Here is a 12,313-nt window from a genome sequence, read left to right as displayed (position 1 = left end):
GTTATTGGTGTAAAGGAAAAAATTCAGATGTGATTGCATGTATCTGTTATGTGAAAAGGTACATCGTTATTTTTGATAGATCAATGCTCAGAAAAAATATAAGAACATTTTTGTTGATAACTGAAACAGCTCAAATCTAGTTATAATTTGGGCTCTACATCTCTTTGCACAGCTCTTTGTATTAGCAAGTCTCCCTACGCAGTCACAGACAGAGCTGTGTTACAGACATTTCGTAGCAAAGGTCCCTGAAAGGCAGATGTCATGTTATATTGACACAGACTGTTATTCAACCTTGTACCCTGCTGGGGTTACCAACTAGGAAAAACAAACAGTTTGGATTTTCATTACAGTGTCTTTTTGCATACATTAAAGTAGGTAAGTGACCTAAAAGTTCAGGGAAGAGGTTTGATTTTTGAAGATCTTTGTCACATAAAATGTGACTGAATCCTATTTACGAGACTTGCTAAACTGGGGTCGTTTTATCATTTTCTCATGGAGTGTTACTACTGTAAGTAATTAAAAAAAAAACTTGAATGTTGTGGTATGATATCCTTAACATTAATTTTTACTATTAACTGATAGTAATTCATGAAACACGCTAATGATTACATATTGCACTGCATATCCAGTTAGATATTTTTACATGTTTCCTATGACGTTTCATTGAGGAAACTTCAGGCTGACCGTGTTGTTGCTCATCAAGTTCATCTGCAGACTAGAATGTCAAAGAACTCAAGACAACATGAGATTTTGTTAATGTTGTGCGTAGGTGGGGCCTCTACCGTACAATATAGATATCTAATATTGCATCTTCCACTGTTTGCTGTAGCAAGGGTAAACTGTGCGGGGCTTTGAGCCACAGACAAATTAAAGTGGTTTGAATGTGGTTCTTTTTCTGGGACTGTATCATGAGTGGCAATTCCTGTCGGATAGTCCCAGTTCCTGGCCACGGAGATAACTGGGAGAGGAAGTGGCTGCTGAGACAAATTTTGCTGTTGCATCTCTGGCAGTCCGGCACAGCCAGGCCACTGCCATTCCGCATGGGTCCCCTGAGGAGCTGTTATCATCTCCTGCCTGCGAATGGCTCCTGGCGTTTTCCCTTTGCTTGGCTCTCCCAAATCTTGTAATGTCCCTTGTAGCCACAAAAAGATTTTGAGATAGGGCTCGTGGGAAAATTGTCCATCTCTATCAAATGTGAATTCCAAGACTGTAGATACATACAGAAATTAAGGTACATCAGGGATTTGATTTATCAACCTGAATGACTAGAACTGAGAGTATCATGTAAGGATGTCTTGGGCTTAAATATGAGGCATAAAATTCCAAACTCAGAGGGATTTTTTTTTTTTTTTGCTGAAAGGAGGCAAACAGTTCAGCAAGCTTTGAATAACTGAGTAGCACAGTAATTAGTTGTTACAACTAAAAGCAATCTAATGTTTCTTCTGTATCTAGTTTTTCATGTGAATTTTTCACAGCTACAGATGGAAAAGATCAGGAATTAATTGTTTCTTCATGCATTGCTCAACCTGCAAGAAAAGAAATGAGGATCGCAAGAAAAGAACAGAAAATCACCAGACATGAAGAAAGCAAACATCACTGCTTCACTTGAAAAATCATTCGATTGTTTTTTTAATTTCTCCTCCTTATATTGACTCATGGTGTTGCAAGCAGAAAGTCATTTTCTGACTCTAAGGATTTTCCAACCAAGTGAAATTTTATTCCCTAGGTTGTGGTGCTGGGCACACCCTAAATATTAACACTGGACAGTTTTGTGGATCATGTGCTTTTTATTAGAGCTTAAGAGGAGTATGAGGCAACAGATATGTTGCTTGCACAATATTGCCTTAGGAGGGAGCTTCCTTAGAAAGTGCCTGAAGAAGAACTTGTTCTCAATGACGTGACAGCTGAAAAGAATTCAAGTATTTCCATAAATTGTTAATAAAAGCATAATTTGGTAGGATACCATTTTCAAAAACATTTTCCTGGCATTTAAGTTGTAACAGAAAAGTTACATTTTATCCATCTGCTGCATTGTGTATGGTTTTAATAATTAAAAAGTTTATTGAAACCTACATAAACTATAGGTTTTAGGCCTAGAGAGTAAAATTGTGATATAAATTGCCCTTAAAAGATTTATGAATGATATATATGGAATACTGAGCAAAAGATTGTTATATGATGTGGGTAATTAGCAGATACTGAGCAAAAGATTGTTATATGATGTGGGTAATTAGCAGATACTCTATAACGAAATGTGCACTTGTGTATTTTGTAGAACCACTAGATGAGCTGAAGATCCGAAGTCACAGCACTGAACCACTACCAAAGCTGGAAAATAAAGAGAGGGGAGGCCATCACGGGACAGCTTCCTCCAGGGAGCCAGGGAAAGCTCAGGAATGGGATGGAACGCCAGGCCCACCTGTGGTGTCCAGCAGGCTGGGGAGATCCTCTGTCAGTCCAACCATGTTGGCTGGAAGCAACAGCTCAGGTATGTCAAGTAGCAGAGCAGGGAAGAACTCATGAATCTCCTTGTAAGCTGAAGGATCTCTAAAGAGACACAGATGTAGGTAAGCATCTGGATTCTTTAGACTTCCAAATATCTTCTAGTATCTGCCCTGCCCATTGACTGCTGCACTAATAAGCATTGCGCTGTCTGCTTGTGCTCTGTACTGGAAAAGGATTAGGACGGTGGCAGGTAATATAAGCATGTAAACATGCCGTTCATCTATTTTAAAAGTAAGGAATTCCACTTGACATTGAAAAGGGACACTATGGCAAAGACGCCCCCAGGATGGCACCTCAGAGAGAAGTTCTTAAATTCAGATATCACATACAGTAACAAAAACACACTGTGCAGAAACAAGGCTGTCTTATTGATATGCACAGTGAGTGGACACAGGCAGCCTTTGCTTTATGCTTGTACATAAATTTCTAGAAAAGTGACTATGGATTTCAGAAGTCTCAAATTCATACCTATCCATTTTATTCATCAAATTTTATATATATAAAATAGCGAATTGCCATAAACCATGAAAAATAATGCAGCCTTGTTTATAATTTGACTAAGACAAACAGAACTGACACATGAATGGACACCTGTAAACAGATTACTTTTTGAGATCTGACAGTTCTCTTAAAAGAGTAACTTCATTGCTTATTGGTTGCATTGTGAAAAATACCCACTTTAAAAACAGTTGGCATATATAGTACTGGCACCTCATGGTCAATGTTCAGTAAGCATAAGACCGTGAATGAGCTACTCAAACAAGAAATTATTCCTGCATGAGAGATCTGCTGGGCAATCAGTGGCAGAGATGAGTCTTTACAGTGCCGAGCTAGCAGAGATGCTCACCCCTCACCTGGGGCATCACTTCCCTGTCTGATAATGGGACTCACATTTTCCCTGCGTTGCTGGAAATGACACCTGAAACTCAGTATGTAACTTGAATAGGCTTTGCTGATGTGATGTATCATTTGCAGCAATCGTGTAGTCCAGCTTTTCTTGCTACAGACCTCCCAAACAGTCCTTCCTGGGGCAGCAAAAGTGCCTTTTCTGCAAATCTCATGACTCTAGCACAAGTTATTTGGGTGTTACTGCCTTTTGCTTGCTTGTGTGTTCTCACAAAGCATCCTGGTAGGTAGGAATTTTCCAGATTAGCTCATAGCTTTGTTAAAAATTCTGTTCCCAGTGTATTAGAGCATCATCTGTGGTAATGCAGGTAAAAGGGTGGGTTCAAAGGTACCACATCAAAATATCGGGACATCTGATAATTAGACCAAAGGTGCGTACCAACCTTTTCAGTTCTGTGAGATGACAGTACGGAGCAGAATGGAAGAGAAATGAAAATTAAAGAGTAAGTTCTTAGCAAAATATAGCACTTCTGTCCAACCTCCCTGCATCAGTTTTATTTTAAAGAGTTGGTTGATCTCCAAAAGCAGACAAAACATGTTGGCCTCAATCTTCATTTGGCATCAGCAAACTGTAATAGTTGTTGAATCATGCCTTGATTTAGTTAACTGTGACTTTGTCTTACATAGCTAGGACTGTCAAAGAAAAATTATGGAAATATTTTACTGGCTGAATTTTCACTCCTTTTTTATGATTAAAATCTGAGAGCTGATTATGATTTTTCTTTCCCCGCAGTTTTTATGACATTTCATTTGATGAATATTGCCTCTCATCTGCCATGAATATTTTTTCCCCTGTGTCTCTAGCTGTTGCCTGAGCAACATGTTTTACCTTTAATCGGTGGGCATTGCATTCCAAATGCTGTACACAGGTCTCCGCAATGAACTTGTACATGAACTGTAACAGTTCATTCTTCGCAATTAAATTAGAACTGTAACAGAATGCAAGAAAAGAGATTTAATACATCTGTATGGATACAAATGCTTTCTGGAGTCAAGGAGATAAAGTAATTCTGTGCTAGGAATTTAGAACTTAGATTTACCACAGGACCAAATAAAATCAGGGCAGTCCCCAGTACAATAGTCACTGCTGTTGCTCTCTTTCCAACATCATAGATAAGAGAAAAAAGGCTACTTTCTTTGTGTGGACATGTCTGTGAAACACCACAGTTTGCTGCCTACATCCTAGTTCACACTGGTACAGGCATTTATTAGGGCAGTGTTGGAATAATTTAAAGAAAATAGGGTTGAATTGCTCTGCTGTAAAACAGTGTCCTGGTTTCGGCTGGGATAGAGTTAATTTTCTCTCTAGTAGCTGGTATAGTGCTGTGTTTTGGATTTAGTATGAGAATAATGTTGATAACACATCGATGGTTTAGTTGTTGCTCAGCAGTGCTTACACTGGTCAAGGACTTCTCAGCTTCCCATGCTCTGCCAGGTGCACAAGAAGCTGGGAGGGGGCACAGCCAGGACAGCTGACCCAGACTGGCCAAAGGGCTATTCCATACCATATGGCATCGTGCTCAGTATAGAAACTGGGGGGAGCTGGCCTTGGGGGGCAGCGATCGCTGCTTGGGGACTGGCTGGGAATCAGTCAGTGGGTGGTGAACAGTTGCATCACTTTTTTTCCCCCTGGGTTTTGTTTCTCTCTCTCTCTCTCTCTCTCTTGTTGTTTTCATTACAATTTATTATTATTATTAGATTTTATTTCAATTATTAAACGGTTCTTATCTCAACCCACGAGTTTTCTTACTTTTGCTCTTCAGATTTCTTTCCCCCATCCCACCGAGGGGGGTAGGGTAAGTGAGCGGCTGCGTGGTGCTTAGTTGCCGGCTGGGGTTAAACCATGACAAACAGAAAGGGTGTGAAAGGACTTCTCATGTGTGCTCAACCGGCAGCTCTGCTGAGGCACAGATTAACTAGGAACTGGAGTGGCCTGAGCGAATACTGGAGTGAGAATACTGATTTTTTTGTGGGTTCTCCCCATCTCTGCACCTGCTAGTAAGATCAGAGGGGGAATGAGCCGTCTCCAAACAGAATCTTGACCTTTCTGGTCATTTTGTTCAAATGAGCCTGGCCTGTCAGGTGCACATGGGTATCACTGTCTCTAATGCCTGATTGTTCTCTCATCTGCCCCATAATTTGTCAAGGCCACTTTCTATTTCGTCGCATCCTATCTTTTTTTATGGAAAGCAGTTTAAGTGGTTTGGGGGCATGCTGGCATTGAGGAAGTTCAGTACAATTGTAGTGAACAGCCAAATGAGATCTGTGAAACAGAAGGCTGTGATAACTTCACTCCAGGAGCTTTGAAGAGTATTTTCTGGAATGTTGCTGCTTTTTTTCCTAACTGCAACCATGAAGCATTTTGCATTGCCACCTGCTGCTAGAGACAGGCACTGCGCTGCCTTTTAAATCTCAGATACTCTGTTGTTGCGTCCTGTTTTTGAAGCACCATCAGCTTGTCACTCAGCCAGCCTGTTAGTATTCTAGCTGAAAACATTGCAGATAATCAGGAAAAGAGTAAAGGCCCACCCTTCATTGGAAGTACTGGCTAGCGTTGTGGATTTGCAAAAGTAACAAATAGTTAAGTTCAAGCTCTTTGGGAATGGAGCAATGCCTGCAAAGCCCAAGGTGCAAGATGCATTCATTGGTACAAGAAGGCCATAGCGGCAAAGTGCCAATTCATGCTAGCTAGGGCTGCTTCACTCAAAGACGACTGAGTACTCCCACCAACCCCTATATTTTCTCCTCACAGGTGATATCAGAGTATCACTGTGCTACCAAATCCTCAAGGATTCTCCAAGTGCAGGCAACTTAATGCTGGAGGTATATGTTACTGGGCAGCCTGCCCAACGAGGTCCAGCCCAGGATGCAGTGCTTCCAGACCTCGCCTACACTGGTCATCCATGTTCTCCACACAGAAGCTCTCCCCTAGCAGTGCCTGTCAGCTAAAGTAAAACGAGTAGTACTGGGAGCTGCACACTAAGGGCATCAAGCCAGTGCACCATGAGCTAGGTGTGTGATCTCCAGGGTGTAGATCACACAGTCACAGAGCCTGACTGTAGACATGCACGCTGCTCTCTGCAGCAGTGGTGTTACAGCTATTTGGAACCATGCACAATTGTCCTTTTGATCCAGAGCCCCAAGACTGACAGTAGCCCATGCCAGAAGCTTCAGAGAAAAATAGCAAAACATTTTAAGGAAAAAACACTGCCAGTAGGACATGATTATTCCTTACCTCATTGCCTCAGTCATTGACATAGACCTGAGACATGACAGTTCACAACAAATTTTAATTTAAAATATACCCCATCTAATACAGGCATGGTTTTTCTCATTACCTGACTTGGTTTTGAGACCTGCTAAGCTTTTGACCTATGGATATCTAGTAACACGTAATCCCACAGTTTCTGTGCTCCCTTTGTGAAAACAGTTCAGTTTGACATGCTGCTGTGCTATTTCTACTAAGTGGCTTCTGCGGGTGAAGTCCTAAATACTTTTTTTTAAGTTACAGAATACTATCTAGTTTATTCCACCTTAAGGTTTCATAATTTCAAGTTCTATTTCAGCTTACTCATCTCTTTTTAGGAGACCAACATGGCCAGGCCAGTATGATGATAATAGGTGTGATTCATTTTTCCAGTATGCATGTTTTCTTTTTCTTCTTTTTTTTTTATTTTTTGCATGTGATTACTCTCAGCCTGTCACATCGCCTTGTTTAATTCAAAACGTGCTTCTTGGCAGCTGTAGCAAATAAGCAATATTTCTCTTTTCATGTGCAAAGAAGAGACTGTGACAGGATAAGAAGCTTCTCCAATGTAAGTGACAGCCAGAGTATTTTTTTGAATTAAGATTAGGATAGGCAGAATGAAGGCTTCCTTGGATGAATAAAAGAACTCTTCCCGTTAAGACCCAAAAATAAAAATCATGCAGGGCTGTTGTATTTCTGGAGAATATAGAAAACCATAGCACATTGGTATAAAACTGATCAAAAATATTTCCATAAAATCTTGTTGCATTTCAGCACTCTGCTTTATTGAGGAAAATCCAGCAACACCCCTTGCCCGAAATGCAACCAGCCAAGCCTCTACATCTTTAGTTACGATGACAGACAGCACTTGGACTTTAGGAAACCAGGTCATTTATGTGAGTGCTTAAAAACATAATTCAGTGTCCCATTTTAAGGCAATCCTATTTGTGATTGGAAAGCCTATATTTCTGTGTTGGATAGTCTCTCCTAAAATTCTCATCCTTAATGCTGTCCTCTGGGGCTGCCCGCTTGCTTATGTCCATAATTAATCCTACTGGCACTGTCAGGACTCAGTTTAAACCTGTCCAGTAGTTTAGTCCAGACCTCCAGAGTCCAGTAATGCTGGTCCCATTGCAGCTGACTATGTGTGTGTGGGTTTACTTCATGCTGAGGTGGCTGTGGTTCCAACCAGTAGCGTTGTTGGGAGTGTTGTGGCTGCTGTGGGCGACATAACAGGGGAGTGAGACACGGCTGACCTGCCGTCCCTACGAGCATTACACTGCATCGGCACATGGCTCCTGGAGGTGGTTCAGGCACTTAGTGAGCAGTGCATTTTTCGTAATTCGGCACAGTGTGAGGGATGCGTCATTTGAAGCTGTGCAAAATAATACCACCAAAGTTTCATCAGTTAAATATAGCAACCGACTCTTAGGAACATTTTTGTGCATAACATAACTAAATATGTTGTACAGCTCTCTAGCTACCCCGAACAATCTGCTGAATTCAAACCTCATGCTGCCCATTGATTGCAACAGGCATCTCTAATGGCTTCTCAAGTGCACTGTATCCCCTGGCCCCAGTCCAGTAAAGCACTTAGACATACGCCTATGAGTTCCCTAGCTTAGCAGTAGGCTGTTAGCCCTTGTCAGCATTGTCAAAAGGCCCCTAGCTCCGGATGCAGAGAGGGTCCTGTGTTTGGAGTGGAGTCTCTGGAACCCTCTTTCAGGCAGGTTTGATTTAGAACCAGAGGATGCACCCGCACAGTGCAGAGATGGGGTGCCATGCTAGCTTTGTCAGTATGGAGCTAGATGTATTTTAGCTTGCATTATCATGGACCCTGAGCAAATGGGACCTCCTCAGAGGACAGAGATCTACAGAGCCTTCCCTATGTCCTTATTGGGCTGGCTGATAAAACTCTGCTCAACACCACGCATTACTGTCACAAAGGAGACTTCTCAAGAAGTCTCAAGACTACTCATTTCAGATGTTAATACCGAGCTGCCTCAATATCATCCACATGAGATAAACATGAATTAAACACTAGAAACCATGCCTGAGATTTGCTGGCAGAAGTTGTTCTTCCTTCAAGATTCTCAGCGGTAAATAGGAAACCCCATTTTCATTCCAGAACTAGAATCAGTATCAATATGCAGGCCTTGCAGACAAGCCGAAATGACCATTTAAAACATGAAAACCAAGAGATAAAGATACTGACAGTGACTGGAGAGTGGACATCATTATGCAAGAAGACCTCTTACTACTTTTTAGATAGCCCAAAGCAGAAGTTGTTATTTGAAGTGATCGTTATTATTTTGAAGTGATCAAAATCCAGTCAGCCTCAGTACAGTGAATAAGCTGTCCACAGCTGAAAAATAACATGTTGCAGAATACAGACCAGTGAGTTGGCCATCACTTATGCAACAGACCATTTATGGATATTTTTTCCCCCACAGTAGTGTGCAGTGTGAAGATGTTAGAACACTAATTACAGTAGAATAGAGTATTTATTTGGTCTAAAAATATTCCCACTGAGACCAATGGAATGGCTATTAAAAAACATTTCCCTTTCACTGCATAACCCACCTGCCTGAACTTCAAAAAAAGCTAGATGGAGCCATCTCTGAAACCTCTTTTGGTGAGGATCACCATGGAAATAGCAATAGTTTCCTTAATACTGTAACATATATTACAGGGAGATAAAGGAACTAATACTTCATCTGTGTGTGATAGGTTTTATTTCTTTGATGCCAGATGAAAGGAGCCTTTTTGGCAAGGAAATGGTACTCTCTTGTTGTTGCACATATATCCAAATTGGAAATTATGACACTTCTCTCTGCTTTCCCAAAGCAAAGAAAACAATTCAGAAGCAATGGCAGACAGTGCCTTGGAGTTTTTTTACATGCTGGGTGTCTGATTCTGCTTGTCACAGCAAAAACAGAGTCTCTATTGAGCAGTAGGGAAATACAACCAAAAAACCTCCAATTCTTGTCCTCTCTGAAACCCCAGCAAAATTCCGGGAGGGAACAGACATGAGATCCATTATTATATCTATATTACTGAAAGAAACAGTCAGAAAACTGGCACACAGACAGTGTGAAATCAGAACAAAAACAAATCTAATCAAACCTTCAGAATAACTGCCCAAGTCCAAAAAAGGCAAAACAACAGATTACGTACAAAATGCAAGGTTATGGGGGAGATCAGTCTGCTCCTTTCTGCATGCTTATTGCTGTGTTGACTCGTGGTATGTTTACAGACTGACTAGGAATGAGTGAATTGAATAATGCATTCGTCGACCAGCATAAATATTTTTGCTGCTCAGCCAGCTGGATGTTAACCAACCTATTAATATTTAGTTGATGAATATTCACCCATACAGATGCTTTCATTGGTCTAAGTGCTCCAGCTTAAGTGGATAGCTCTTCTCCATATCCTATTGAATTCTGAAACATCCGAGGAAAATAAGCATTTAAGGTGACAGTGAAAAAGCATCAGTGAGATTGGAAGAACACATTTCAGCATGTTGCTGGTAGGTGGCATGATGTGCCAGCTGTCCTCAAGTTTCCAAGATGTGCCAAGTGACCTTAAGGACGTGCTAGTGATGGACATCTTATTTCTTTCAAACAATGGTCCAATCAGTGGCTAGTGATGATACTAGAGATCCACGTAGGAAATAGAGATATTAGTATAAGAAAAGCACAGACAAAGCAGCAGTGTAAAATGAGGCATGAGGAAATACATTTCAGAGAGACACAAGCAAAAGATACATGAGAAAACACGTACTTCAAAGGCAAACTTGCTAAACCAGGACTGTACAAGGCATAGGTCCTTCCTCTCTTCTTGAAAACACGAGATTGAATAGGAGGAATTCTTTAAACCCATTGTAAGGAGGCATGGTATTATTAGAATTACTTGTTCTTCATGGTAAAGCAGTACTATCAGTGCTAAAATTGAGACTCTATTATTGTACAAAGTGTGTCTGCTGAGTGCAAATTCCTTGGCCTCAGTGTTTGCTAGAAAAGAGGGGTGCAGGGTTAGGAGGAAGGCTTATAAAACATGAGGAGAGTGAACACATTCATCTGAGCCAAAAGTCACGGGTTGAGAGATGTTTCCTCAGCCATAAACAGGAAATGTAGGGACAAATGTTTTCCTTCGGCAGAAACAGGCAGACCTTTTTCTCAGGAAAAAACAGTTTCTTCTAGACCAGATGTGGGGTGTTGAACACTAAGGTAGCATACTGGTGTCAGCTTGGCTCAGACACAAGAACCTTCATCCAGGACTCCTGAGCTGCATGGTGACCTTCGTGTTGGTATGTTAACAGTAGTACCCTGTGCTGGAAATCAATGGGGAGCTTTCTGAGAAATGCCTCCATGTACAACAGCAGAAAGAAAATTAAATAACTGTATAATTCTGTGCAGTTCTTTTCTGGAATAGAGCTTTCTCTCAAGGCAATCTCTGCTTCTGTAATTGCCCTGATTCTGGGGAACTGACTGCAGAATTCACCACTGTTGATGTTCTGATTTCTCTCCTTTCTTCCTACTTTCTGTCTCTCAATTCACTGCCATTAACATCAGATTTCCAAGTATTTTTGGTGTCATTCCAAATCCCCAAGCACGACAGTATCCTCACCACTTTTATACACTCCCTCCTTCATTTTCTGGCATTTCATGCTTTCCCTCAGCACAGTCAGTCTTTGGGCTACCATCTCCCTCAGCTCTGGGATGGAGAGATGAACCCAGAGGCTGCTGTAACTCCCTTAGTCACTGCTGTATTTTATGAGGAGTAGAAGGCGGCACGGGGCAGGGGGGAATGACAGGGGAACAAGAAGGTTTCCTTTATATGCTTCCTGTCTGTTTGCTGTTTTATGCTCTGTACTTCAGCTTCAGAGATGCTAGAGCAGAGGAAAGAAGCCAGAACATGGGATGGGTTCTGTCTTAATCCCCCTTCTGATCTCAACTTCTGTTCGTGATTCAGCCGAATGCCCAAGACTTTAACTAGAAACCAAGCCTGGAGTCTCCGTTTCAAGGGAATCCTGGGTCCACCACGTTTCAGTTTACTGCAGCAGTAACCCACCTCCTGTTCACTGGTATATTTTCTTCTCTCTTCCTTCGCAGAGCCTAAAGCAAGTTGCAGATTAGGTCGGTCTGCGTCCACATCAGGTGTGCCTCCTCCATCCGTTACTCCGCTCAGGCAAGCCAGTGACCTTCAGCCGAGCCAGGTACCATCGTTAGCCAATCGTGAATGACTTCATGTGCTGCAACATGCCAAATGTTTCTCACTTCTATGTCTGTCGTTTGTTACAGTAAACGATTTTTTTGGGTTTTGTCTTTATTTTCTGTGCGTGTGCGTGCATCTGTGTGTGCGCATCTCTCATTGGCAATGAAATTCCACTGGCCGCAGCCAGTAGAATCTTCTTTGCTCTTAATTCCTTGTATCCTTTTCTGTCTTCATTCTGTAATATAAATGTAGTAAAACTGTACTGTATGAATTGGCTGGGTTTTTTATTTTTTCATGTTTTCTGTACTTTTTTACTGTCTTTAAAATTTATCAAACTTTGATAAATTTAATCTATGTTTTTATGTAAATTTCTTTTAAATGTCTTGTCTGAAGCACTTGCACCAATGTTTGTCAATGACTTGTACATATCTGACTTCT

The 12,313-nt window shown here is 41.3% G+C and overlaps 1 protein-coding gene across 1 annotated transcript in view; it reads left to right on the top strand.

The window, feature by feature from the left end:
- Positions 1 to 12,313, top strand: part of NYAP2 (neuronal tyrosine-phosphorylated phosphoinositide-3-kinase adaptor 2) — a 141,430-nt gene that overhangs the window by 104,330 nt on the left and 24,787 nt on the right. The window contains exons 4-5 of the mRNA XM_075509109.1: positions 2,276 to 2,488; positions 11,773 to 11,876. Coding sequence (XP_075365224.1) covers positions 2,276 to 2,488; positions 11,773 to 11,876 — 317 coding nt within the window. The remainder of the gene's footprint in view (positions 1 to 2,275; positions 2,489 to 11,772; positions 11,877 to 12,313) is intronic.

Source organism: Mycteria americana, chromosome 7, assembly GCF_035582795.1.
Source record: "Mycteria americana isolate JAX WOST 10 ecotype Jacksonville Zoo and Gardens chromosome 7, USCA_MyAme_1.0, whole genome shotgun sequence".
NCBI classification, from domain to species: Eukaryota; Metazoa; Chordata; class Aves; order Ciconiiformes; family Ciconiidae; genus Mycteria; species Mycteria americana.
Note: the sequence above shows the minus strand (reverse complement) of the source record. Positions and strands in the feature narration are given on the sequence as shown.